The following is a 12,227-nucleotide window of genomic DNA, read 5'->3' as shown; positions in this document are numbered from 1 at the left end:
CTAGAGTACACTTGGAGACACTCATCCGGGGGAAGGACAGGAGTGGGTGGCCAGGGCCTGCAGCTGATTAGCCCCCAGAAATTCAGCAGGACCACTCCAGTTTTCAGGATGCCCTGCGTCCACAATTCTGAACCAGAAGCACTGTCTCGGATAGGGCTGTCTCCCACAATGGCAAAGATCAACTTCTTTCCCAAGAAAAACCAGGCTCAGCTCTCCCTGGGGAAGCCTGCGGTCCAACTTCTGCTCCATCGATGCAAGGTTCCAGTTACCAAGCCCTGAGCCTTTCTAAGCCTCTGGAGTTGAGAGCTGGGAGTTTACCTCAGCATTGCAAAACCTCCAACCCAACTCTTGCCGCTGTATTCAGAATGGAAACATTTGCTTAGCAAAGGTGGCCCCGAGACATGCAAACGCCCTCCTTTTTTAGGGACCTGTTCTTTTGAGAAAAACAAGGGGTAACTAGAGATAAGAATCAGAGAGCCTGGCCTGCCAGGAGACTGATCTGGGGAGGGACAGAGGTATGACGTCTCCTCCCCTTCTGGGGCTCCTTGTGTCTGTGTTGAAGGCTGACCTTCACTCTGGTGGCAGGGGAGTAGGCTGTACTGGCCTGAGCTTCTGGCTCGGGGTGAGTTTCTCTTGCTTCTCCCTTGCCTCAGTTTGAGAGGCCGGAAAGATCTAAGCAGTCAAAACTAGGAGAATACAAAGGAATGCAGCGACATTCAGAAAAACATCGTTATTTTTGGAAGTCAACCTCTAGTTTCTATAGCTTGGCTTCCAAAAACCACATCCCCTTTAGATGTCTGGCCAATTTCAAGGAGACTTTATCTGAAAGAGTGTATAAAGAGTGTTGAACTTTATAAAAAGGCAGTGTTCAGTAGGGGTTAGGCATCTGGACTTTGGAGTCAGACTTCCAGTTTCTGAATCGGCTCTATCACAGGTGAACTGTGTGACCCTGGGCATGATATCAAGTGTCAGTTTATCATCTCTAAAATGGGAGTGACAAAAAGATCTACTTTGCACAGATGTCGTAACGATTAAAAAAGAGTCCAGGCCGGGCGCGGTGGTTCATGCCTACAATCCCAGCACTTTGAGAGGCCAAGGCAAGTGGATCACTTGAGGTCAGGAGTTCGAGACCAGCCTGACCAATATGGTGAAACCCCATCTCTACCAGAAATACAAAAATTAGCTAGGTGTGGTGGCGGGCACCTGTAATCCCAGCCACTCAGGAGGCTGAGGCTGGAGAATCGCTTGAACCCTGGAGGCGGAGGTTGCAGTGAGCCGAGAACAGGCCACTGCACTCCAGCCTGGGTGACAGAGACTCCATCTCAAAAACAAACAAACAAACAAACAAAAGAGTCAGAAATAAGGTATTTAGCACAGTGCCTGGCACAAAGTAATCTCTCAAACGATATTTGTTTTATTGGATTTCAGGAGTTGGATGACGACTGTTTAGATGGGACATCGTCAGTCTCAACTCCCTGTACCACACTTAGCCTCCCTGTTGAGGGTAACGTTACAGAGGCCTCCAAGAACAGCCTACCTTTGGCTGCTGGGTCCTGGGGTCCTGAATGTATTCCCAGTCCTTGCCGTTTAGGCTGTAGGAGACTTTGAACTTGCGCACAAATGCTCTGGCTTCCACAGCAGTGATACTGTCTCCTCCGCGGGCTCCCTGGATGATGACACCTTTCACTGTCTTGGGTGTTCCCAGATCTACCTGAAGCCACTCCTCACCGGGCTGGGCCTGAGGGATTCGAGGGAACCAGCCCGAGCGGCTGCTGACCAGGCGGGCTGCACTGGGGCTCCAGAGGTATTCCTGGGTGGAAGAGGCGGAGATCTGGGAGTCTGCAATGAGGCCTGAGAGCATCCCCAGCATGTTGGAGCAGGGAGCATCTGCAGAGAGGAGAGGAAGATACAAGAGGTCATGGCTGACACCTGCTAACCAGGGACCACCCCCTATAAGAAGGGAGCTGCAAAAGAGCCCAACTGTCAAATACTAAGTCAGCACTAATTTCTTTGCATGGTGAATGTGTACAGCACTGTGGTTAAGAGCCTGGACTCAGAGCTAGACTGCCTATGTTCATGTTCACTCTGCCACTTACTAGTCAGAGGGCCTTGGGCAAATTATTTAATTGCTCTTTGCCTCAGTTTCCTTAGATCTAAAGGGGAGCTAATAGAGGTGCCTACCTCTTGAGGGCTGTTGCAAGGATTCTGTTAGTTACTAAGAGCTCACAGGACGGTGCCTGGCATATTTAAGTATCCAATGGCCATTAACTATTTGTGCTTACAGCTCTAACCAAGGACTCTCAGAATGTGTGTCTGCACATCCCTGTCGATGACACTAGTCCCCACTGACCCTATCAGGGACACTGAGAACAGGGGAACTGAGCTAAACATTGAACTATTTCCTAGTAATTGTTTTGCCAAGTAGAAGGAAACTTTCCTGGCATCAGTATCAGGTCTTTACTTCCCAAATAACTGCTCTTTACTGCCTTGGATCCTTCCCACATGCTGTTCCCATGACCCAAAATGCTTTTCCCTTCAGTCACCCCCAGACTAACATTTTCTTACCCCCAAGCTCAAGTGTCATATCCACAGAAAAGCTGTTCCCAAATTTTCAATCCTCACTAAATTGGTTTCCCTCAGAGCCCCCTGTTCTTTTCCTTCATATGCACATTCTAGTTTATCCAGTACTTGCATTTGTTTATTATCTATCTTGCTCACTAGCCTGAAAGTTCTACGATGTCAGAGACCCCATCTGTTTTGTTCCTGTCTCTATGTCCCATTCCCAGTGTGTGCCTGGCACATCAGATGTGTGGAACAAATGATTGAGTGGAGAATGCATGAATAAATGATGTCAGGCAAGGCAGGGTCTATAGTCAATGTGCATTTCATACTTGCAAACTGAGCTATGGATAAAAAAGATCCTCCAGGTTGTTCCCCTTCTTCAAAATCACTGGTTCTCTCCTTTCAATCTTCCAGAGAATGACTTCTACCTAAATCTTTGCTGATTATCCTGGAACAGCAACAGGGAAGGGACAGAAAATAGTCCCCTAGACAGGATTAGCATAAACTGATCCCATTAGAAGAAAACGGGTCTTTGTGTAAATGTGGTAAGAGCAGAGAATTTGAATTGAGAAAATGTGGGTGCAGATCCTGGCTCTGTCACCTCCTAGTTGAATGACTTTGGGCAAGCTATTTAGCCTCTTTGAGTCTTGGTTTCCTTATCAGTCCCTGGCCCACCTTACCTCACAGGGTTGTTAGAAAGTGTAGGCAAGATGATAAACAAGAAAGGCATGTGGAGATGCAGAGACTGTACAAACACAAGGTGTTTTAACTAGAAACCTCAAACAGGGTCAGACCTTGGAGCACTCCCTGTCAGAGCTGGAATGATTAGGGGAAAGGCACGTGGATGGATGTACACTGAAAACACTTCCGGGTCAAAGAGGCAACTTGCCTGCCCTGGGCTGAGCCCACAAGATAAAGGGGATTGGTCTGTCCATAAATTTCTGGGGCTAATCCAGCCATCATCATCTCCCATCTGCACCCCCTGCATTGCCTCCTATAATGTCCCAACTCCCACTCTGGTCTTCTCCAATCTACATGCCTTGGGTTTCAGCCTACAAGCCGTGTCCATGCTCCTCACTTCCTCTTTTGGTCCCTCTTGCCACCGTGCCATTGAGAAAGCTGTGACCATTGCCTGGTGCACTTTCCCTCCCTTCTTCACCAGGTAATGTCTGTTATTTGCCTTCTAACCTCACCTCAATCATCACCTCCTCAAAGAAGTCCTCCTTGAGCTCCTAGGCTGGGTCAAATCCCCTACGATGTACTTCCAAGGACCATAAGCCTCTATGTCCAGACATTGATCATAGTTTTGATTTTATATTTATTTATGAGTTTATTAGTATGTCTGTCCAACTTGTCCATATGCCCACACAGAACAGAGTCTGTTGTGCCCACCTTTGTGTCCACAGCACCATGCACAGCTCTTGGCCCCCGGTTGAGGCAGCAGAGAGTGTTATTTGAAAGCAAGGGCTTTGGACTGAAACTGCCTAGATTCAAACCATGGCTCTACCACTTACTGGTGAGTGACCTAGCTCTTTAAGTCTTGGTTTCCTCATCTGTAAAGTGAGGAGAATAATACCCATAGAGTCCTTATAAGGATAATAAAATATGTTACATCTTAGGTGCTTAGAATGGCATCTGTACCTAGTTAGCATTCCGTAAATGTTAGCTGTTAATAGAAATCGTAGATGCTTAATAAATATATACTGAATGAATGAATGAAAAGACAAACTCTGGTAGGACTTGAGTCCTTGAGCCAGTCTTTCTGGGAAGGTCATGTGGTGCAGTCATGCTGTTTGCAGAGAGTTGAAAGGGAGCAGAGCCTAGGACTCAATCAGCACCCCAACCTCATTGGAGCCTCCACCTCACCTGTGACCCGGCAGCCGAAGAGCTCCAGCCGGAGGGCGATACCTGAGTGCCAGGTCTGAGGGCGGATTCTAACAAACCTTGTCAGCAGTGGAGCGTGGAGCTTGTTCAGAACCACCTCAGTTGCATCGTTGTTGGCTTGAAATACCTGTAGCGTAAGAGGCAAAACCATGTTATTGAAACCGCTGTTTGTAGTTTAGCCACTTGAGCAGTCTTTGAAGGGGATGGGAAAGTTCTGTCAAATTTTCTTTCCCTCAAGCTTAAAAATAATCAGTGGGTATGTTGTTTTGGGCTTTTTAAAGAAACACTGTAAAAAAAATTAATTTCTCACACTGTTCTACTTGAAAATTATCAGTGGTCTTCCCAGAAACTTTTAGAGGGAAGGAAAATTTTGCCTCCAGGCTGAGAGCAGGCAGAAGAAGGAAAACACTTGAGAAGCTAAGGAAGAAAGAGAAAAGTAGAATATCTGTTTAAAATGAAGTAAAAATATCATCTTTTAGGGCTACCAGACCTCACTCACTAGCTTGAACTTGACACTCCCTCTTCCTCATGTTGCAGGCACCTAGGAATATTTGCAGAGCATTTTCTAATTGCAAAGTGCTTCACGGTTGTTTTTGTTAGTTACTTGATGCCATTCCACCCATGAGCAGACGAGATGATGAGGGGCACCCTCTACCTACAATGGCCCTGCGTCAATCAACACTTTCTTGGTTCTCTCTGATCTTTGTGGCAGGGTCAGGGTTGCAGACAGTCCTTCAGAGTCCTGCTCCAGCTTCCTCTCACTGTAGTCCCGCCCTGTAATGAAATCCATCCCTGTCCCCATCTGACCAATACATCTCTTATGGGAAGGAAGGCTTTTTGGAACAGCTTCTGATCCTACATGGTGGGAGCAAGTCCTGGCTTTCCAGATGGCCCAGATCAATAACTGCCATATGGATCTTATGCTTTTTTGTGCTCTCTGTTCAAAAAAAAAAAAAAAAAAAAGTAACTAGAGCAAAGTATATGTGAGTTTCCCTTGGTTTTCCTGAACAAGGGTAGAGGGAAAAACCAACTAACCAACCATCACTTCTAAATCATATCTGTCATAGCTATAACAACCAAGGGACTCTGTAAATCTACTTACAGCCAACTCTGCAACCATCAGCGACTTCTCCTGCTTAGGAGAACTAGATGTTTCGGCTCCTGATATTCAGACCATGCCAAGTGTTTGGGGGCACCAACAGGGCTGGGACAAGAGAACTGGGGAAACTGGTATATTTGAAGACTTTTCAGCCAGATGCAACAAAATATCTTTGAGTATAAACAATTATATCTATAGTACCCCAGAAGGTAGATATTCTTATCTCCACTTCATTAGATAAGGAAACTGAGGCTCAGAGATGCCTGTCTGGATCCAACATCCTTGCCAAGTTTTTAGGTTTTAAGCTTATAGTTTCTTCTAACACGTTTGCAGTGTTTATGCTGGTGGCTGGGAGTCATGGGGCCCTTAAAGTCTCCAGGCATGGGCTGAATGGAGGTAGGGTCACTGTCCAGTGATGTGTTCCCCGTGTGAGTTTATAATCCCACCTTAGAATGGCTTTGAGTAATGGCAAAGAGCAGCACAGAAGTCTACAGCCAATTGACAACACAGTCCTTTCTTCCCCGTGAACTGTGAACTCCATCATTTAACAGCCCTATTTCCTGCTTGCTAAGGTTAAAAGTTAGAGCCATTTAATAACACACCACTGAAGACACCATGCCTTTTGCAAGTAAATGAAGGGAAGTGGCTTGCTGAAGACAAACAGGGAAGCAGATTTTCGCTGGTCCACCATATTCAGTTTAAACCATTGATCTGGTGCGAAGTCCACCAAATCTGGGGGTGCCCCCTGCCCACCCAGCCTGCTGCTCCCTCTCCTCCCCTGGGAAGTCCTCCCACCCGGGTCCTAAGGTTGACAGCAGGGAGCACCGGGAAAGAACTTGTTAGTCATGCCTCTCTCCCAGGTTCGATTGTGCTGCTTCCTGTATAGCGATTGTGGATGAGAAGGAGTGAGAAGACCAAGTTAGCAAGGGAAGGAGAAAAGCCAAGGAAAGGGAAGGAAAGAGGGTTAGGGCCAGACACTCTGGAGAAGGCCCAAGGGGAGTGGTGACTGACCCTACTTCCTTCGTACTGATAAAGGGCTCCACAGCTCTCAGGAAAGGGATGGGGAACTGGATCCAAAGAAAAGAGATTCATCAGTTCTCTGAGAATTCAGCATGAGGCAGAGGCTTTCTGTTTTGTTTTGTTTTGCTTTGCTTTGTTTTGTTTTGGAAAGGAAGAAGCAAATGCAGCACTTTGCTTATTTCGGATGGGTGTTGTGAGCAGCAGCAGGGGGGCCTCCACTGGCTTGCTCTCTGAAGATGGTGATGGGGACTGTGTGTGTGGTCGCCATCAGGAGACGCTAAGGAGTTCACATTGGGTGAAAAAAGCTTTACTTGTCACGTGAATGCATAATTGGAAAGTTGAGTGGATCTGAACTTTAACACTGCTGCTAATCCACAGCATACACACCACGCTGGTACCGTTTAGAAACACAGCATGTCTTAGGTGTTGTTAATATCCAATTTTATCTTATCCGACCCCTGCATTTCTCAGCCTTGGCAGGCAACACTAAGAGACCTTTTCTTTCCTCAGTGAGTAAATGATTGTGTATTTGGACTGTCTTTGGGATGGCGGTGTGTGCATGAGTGTGGCTTACATGGGCATGGGCTGCACGCACTCGCATGTATGAGCTGAGGGAGGGGGTCAGTCTTCCCATGGATACATGTGGCCACAGGCTCTGGGTGAACCCCCTAATCTCTGCTTACAGTAGCACCACTCAGGAAGGGAGGCAAGCACACAGTTTGTGTCCCCTAGGCCATCTACCTGACTGCTTCAATTGAACTTCAGTCTGCCCTTTCATTTTGCCCACTCTTCTCCCACCCTTGAATCAAATGAAGGATCTTTTCAACTTAGCTTCAAATTACCCTTCACGTTTCCAAGCCTAGTTCCTGAACTGTTTTCTTGTCTGCTCTTGACTTTGTGTTCACATCTGCCTTCTGTTCTTTGGATGGTGAAGGAACACCGTCTTATTAGATTTTTTAACACACCTCTCACTCTGAGTGTGGTATAGTGGGAAAAACAACACACACACACAAAACACTACTGAATCAGAAGCCAGGAGCTGCGCTCTGCTGCTAATTAGCTCATAAGTGTGGGCAAATATCTCTACCTCCCTCGGGCCCCAATTTCCTCCTCTGTTAAATGAGGGGATTGTATGAGTTGATTTGTAGGGTTCTCTCTGGCCCCCTGCTTCTAAACCTTTCTTCACATGACTTTTTGTGGTTTGAACTGCTCTAACAGTGTCCACTTTGCAACAGGGCACTTTAGTTACCCGTTGTCCCTTACAGCCTAAGTGCTTTTGCAGACAGTTGCTGTGGATTTTTTATACACTTTGAATAGTGCCCAGAACACATGGGGAGTGCCCCATTCACAGGGCGACTATACCTTGTTGATGTGTTGGTTCAATACCAGTTCAAATTATTAATAACAAAGAGTAATGAATAACAACGCCTTAGTCCTTACATATTGTCTTTTGCCCAAAGATATCAAAGTGCAATTTATGAAAATCCATTTTTAATGAAATATTAAGCAGTTTCTATTTATCCTGACCCAATGGGTTTACAAGGTCTCTATTTTTCTCCCTGCATCTCCCCTATTTATAGCTAGTAAATGCTATCATATATTATACATCTTTATGACTTTCTCAATGCTTCTGTGGTTTTAGAATCACCCTTCATATGTTTTCTGATCAAATTCACTGAGATGGATTCTTGGCTTCCAGTCTAGGCATTGCAAGGTAAGGGGTTGTGTGCATGGGAAATGACGCCAGGAAATTGGTTTTATTCCCTATTCCCTGACGACTCACTGAATCATTATAGGCAAATCAATAAACCTTAGATACCTTGGTTTCTCCTTCAGGAAAATAAAGTCGATAATAGGCTTGCAGATAGACACTTAAGTTTACTGGCCCTCCCTCCAAGGCTTGCATAGCACCCAGGACAAATGTTAGCGTGTAAGCCAAGTCACAAGTAACAAGTGGGTCTTTGCACAGGTGGGAGAGTTTAAGTTCCAAAAGCCACGACTACTCCCAAGTCCCACCTTCAGGCCAACAATTTTCAGACGACAACTTTGCAGTGAGGTATCTGAGAAAAATCGGTGGGTTGCCTTGTATGTTATACTCAGATAGGAATGTTAACATCTGCTTTAGAAGCTGGATGTCACAGAGGACATATATTTTTTATTTGTTTAATTTAATTTATTTATTTTTGAGATGGAGTTTTGCTCTGTCACCCAGGCTGGAGTGCAGTGGCACAATCTTGGCTCACTACAACCTCTGCCTCCCGGCTTCAAGCAATTCTCCTGCCTCAGCCTCCCTAGTAGCTGGGATTACAGGTATGCGCCACCACGCCTGGCTAATTTTTATATTTTTAGTAGAGACAGGGTTTCACCATGTTGGCCAGGCTGGTCTTGAACTCCTGACCTCAAGTGATACACCTGCCTTGACCTCTCAAAGTGCTGGGATTACAGGTGTGAGCCACCATGCCTGGCCCACTTTTTATTTGTTTTAAAAGAAAGATCTTAGTATGGTTGTTTACTTCCCAAAGGAAAATCACAAGTATGTTCAAGGTGACCCTAGCTTTCTGATGCTAGTGTTGATTATGTTGTAATTATTAAAAATATATGTGTGTGCGTGTTTAAAAAGAGCTAAGTTGAACATAAAGATTTCTTCAAGTGCATCTCTGCAAACCAAGTTTAAAAAGCGATTCAGGGCACAAAGTGGTCTGGATAATCCATTTGGTGCCTCTCTGAATTCTGAATATAATCCAGCATTTTTCAATTGATTCTTGAGACCTCTGATTTGTTTTCAGTAGCACAGAACCTGAAAACCATCAGCATTTCCCGGATTTTCTGATTTGCACCTCTAGGGGAGTGGGGGACCTGCCAATTAAATCAGCTGCTATCCAGCATCCCAGTTTGGTTGTTATCTACACTCCCAGGCAAAGAAAATCAGTGCATTTTGACCATTCCTGTGAGTCCACAAGGCATGGACAATATAATTCAATGTAATATATATTATAGAATATATTCTATAATATATACTATATATATAATTATATATATATAATTATATATATATAATTATATATATATATATATATATATATATAAAATCTAATAAGAAGCATCCAGCCAGAACGCATCACTGATGGTTTCTGAGGCCATCTCAGAACATTTTCTCTGCTTCCCACCCCATTTCTAGTCACAGTCACCTCTTCTTTGCTGACCCCTCCTTAAGTTGTCTTTGAAGAATATGCAGTGACTGACATAGCTGAGGACAGTGAGCTTTGCAGCCTTCCTACCTTCTAGGCCTCTAGGCAGAGGAATTTTCTGCCCAGCCTAAAGCCTTTTCTTATATACCATTCATCTTTGCTATCAATACCCGTGTGCCCAGGACAGTGTAGATGCTAGCTGTCATCATGCCTGCCTCTGGGGCCTAAGATGAAGATTCTGTCCAAGTCTTTGAGCTCCTTGGAGGAGAGACACGGCTGGCTGTTTCACCCTTCCCAAATGAGGCGGGCCCTTTGGTGTACAAAAACAGTCTCTCTTCACGTGCACCACCTCTCATGTGAGTAGCGCTTCAGCACTCAGCTTGCACACTCCCATCTCTTCATTACCTATGGTGTGAACTACTGTTTACTTCTATTTTGCTGTAAATATCTGAAGTCAGCCAGCTCCAGGGACTGCAAAGAAAGCAGGGAAATATTTCCAAGATGGCGCAGTGCTGGAGCCCTGGGGTAGACATTGTGCACAAGATGTTCCTCTTCTTTTTTAAAATAAATATTTCTCTCCACTGATAAATGTTTCATTGCCTCCAAAGTTCTCCCTTTCAATGTACTTGGCACAGACACTCAAGAAGGAGGAAAACAAAGCAGGCAGAAAAGAAAAGTGGCAGGAATGCAGGGCAGAGGCTGGGGGAAACCAGAAGCATGTTTTTAAAACTAGTGTCAGGAACAAATGTGCTGACTCATCCACTCACCCTGACTGCAGATCTGTGTGTCCTCCCTCTCCCACCCCCTTCCCTTGCATCTGCTCTGAAACCAGCCATTGGGTCTACACGTAAAAATAAATTGCTAATCAATGAATGCCATCCTGTTTAATTAATTTGTTGCACAAAACAGTCAAGTAGGGGGAGGGAACTGTTGCGATGGGGGGGAAATGATATGAAGGCAATGGGCTTTTTTTGTTGTTTGTGAATCATGGTCCTGATCTTTCCCCTTTAAAACTCCCCTTTAAAGACAATTTAAAAACTTGTTTTAAAGCTTGTTTCATTCTAGTGGATGTGGGAACTTAGCCAGATATAGAGTCAGAGGCGTGTGTGTGTGTGTGTGTGCACATGTATACATTACATAGATATATGTATACATATATAAAAAGAGAGAGAGATTAAGAGAAGGTAGGGATGCCGGTAGGCAAAGAAGCTGTCTAACAACCAAATGCACATTTAGGACTCTGATGACCTCTGCTATCATCCTCCTTCACTTTCGGGCTGTTTTTGTCATCAGGCAGCTTTCCTACATGAAGGAGGAGACAGAGGCACAGGGGTGGCTGCGTTCTGGGGGGCGGGGATGTGCGCATCCCCATCTGTGTGGGCCTGCGGGGCCGCTAGATTTACTGCGGGATTATGTTACCCCCATCGAGACGCTGAGGCCTGGAACACAGCATACTAACAGGATTAGGGTTTCAGGATTTGAGACAGGAAAGCATCAAGGAGGAGTGGGGAGGAGGGCAGCTCAGGGGTGGGGCTGGAGAAGAGCAGGCGGGGGAGGAGCACAGGATCAGAGCAATGAGCGGGCTTGGGGGGAACAGCCAATGTCCTAGGAAGAGGGAAGGAGAAACTCGGACATTCTAGGACATTCTAGCTGGGTGGGGTGGGCCCTCCACCCCTGGAAACCTCCTGACACAGATGTTTGGGTTTTCTTAAGGAGGCACCTTTAACTCCCAGGTGGGAAGAGATTGAGGGAACAGGGAGTGAGGTTCCAGAGACCTCTGCCACCTGCCTGCCTCTTCAGGTGGAGGCTCTGCAAACCGGAGCAGGGACAAGGTGACATCAGAGAGCGGGACAATCTACCAGGTGAGGGCTTCACTCCAGTGCTCATCTACGTTAGTTGGGGTTGGGGCAAGGAACACGATTCCACAGCCCAAGCAGAATCACAGCGCCCTTCCACATCCCCTCTGTGTGCTCCTTGTCACTGGCCTCTGTGCACAGGCGGGGCCTTGGAGTTTAACATCAAGGCTATCAGCGCCAGGGAGGCGCGCCTCAGCTACTGGAGACAGTTCAGCACCCACGGGAGCTGGGTGACGCTGGCCGCGGGAGCCTGATAGAGAAAAGGTTCAAGCTTCTGTATAATGAAATTTTCCCCTGAGCTTCCTAAGTGGAGAGGCTAAAGGTCTGAGCTCATCCCATGGCAAATGGATAAGGGACAAACTTAATTACCTAGGGCACTGGATCCTTCTCCATTATAATTGAGAGGGTCAGATAAACTGAGAGATTTGAACTTGGAAGGGGTATCAGCCCCCTTCAGAGCACATACAACACGACTTCTGAAGGCTGGTGCCCATTACAGTGTGAGGTATTGTCCTCATCTCATATTCAACAAACAAAATTACTACCACAAAAGGAATAAGGGGAAGCCCATCATCTGCCAGGAGGTTTTTTAAAAAAAAGGTTTTTCCTGAAAACTTA

General features: G+C 45.9%; 1 protein-coding gene across 13 annotated transcripts in view; it reads right to left on the bottom strand.

Moving 5' to 3' along the window:
* NRP2 (neuropilin 2) overlaps positions 1 to 12,227 on the bottom strand; it is a 116,212-nt gene that overhangs the window by 52,760 nt on the left and 51,225 nt on the right. For all 13 annotated transcript variants that reach the window (XM_003820782.6, XM_063595240.1, XM_008974234.5 and 10 more), the window contains 2 exons: positions 4,429 to 4,573; positions 1,538 to 1,887 (listed from right to left, as the gene is read on the bottom strand). In XM_003820782.6, coding sequence (XP_003820830.2) covers positions 1,538 to 1,887; positions 4,429 to 4,573 — 495 coding nt within the window. The remainder of the gene's footprint in view (positions 1 to 1,537; positions 1,888 to 4,428; positions 4,574 to 12,227) is intronic.

Source organism: Pan paniscus, chromosome 13 (genome assembly GCF_029289425.2).
Source record: "Pan paniscus chromosome 13, NHGRI_mPanPan1-v2.0_pri, whole genome shotgun sequence".
Taxonomy (NCBI): Eukaryota; Metazoa; Chordata; class Mammalia; order Primates; family Hominidae; genus Pan; species Pan paniscus.
This window is presented reverse-complemented; position numbering and strand designations above follow the sequence as displayed.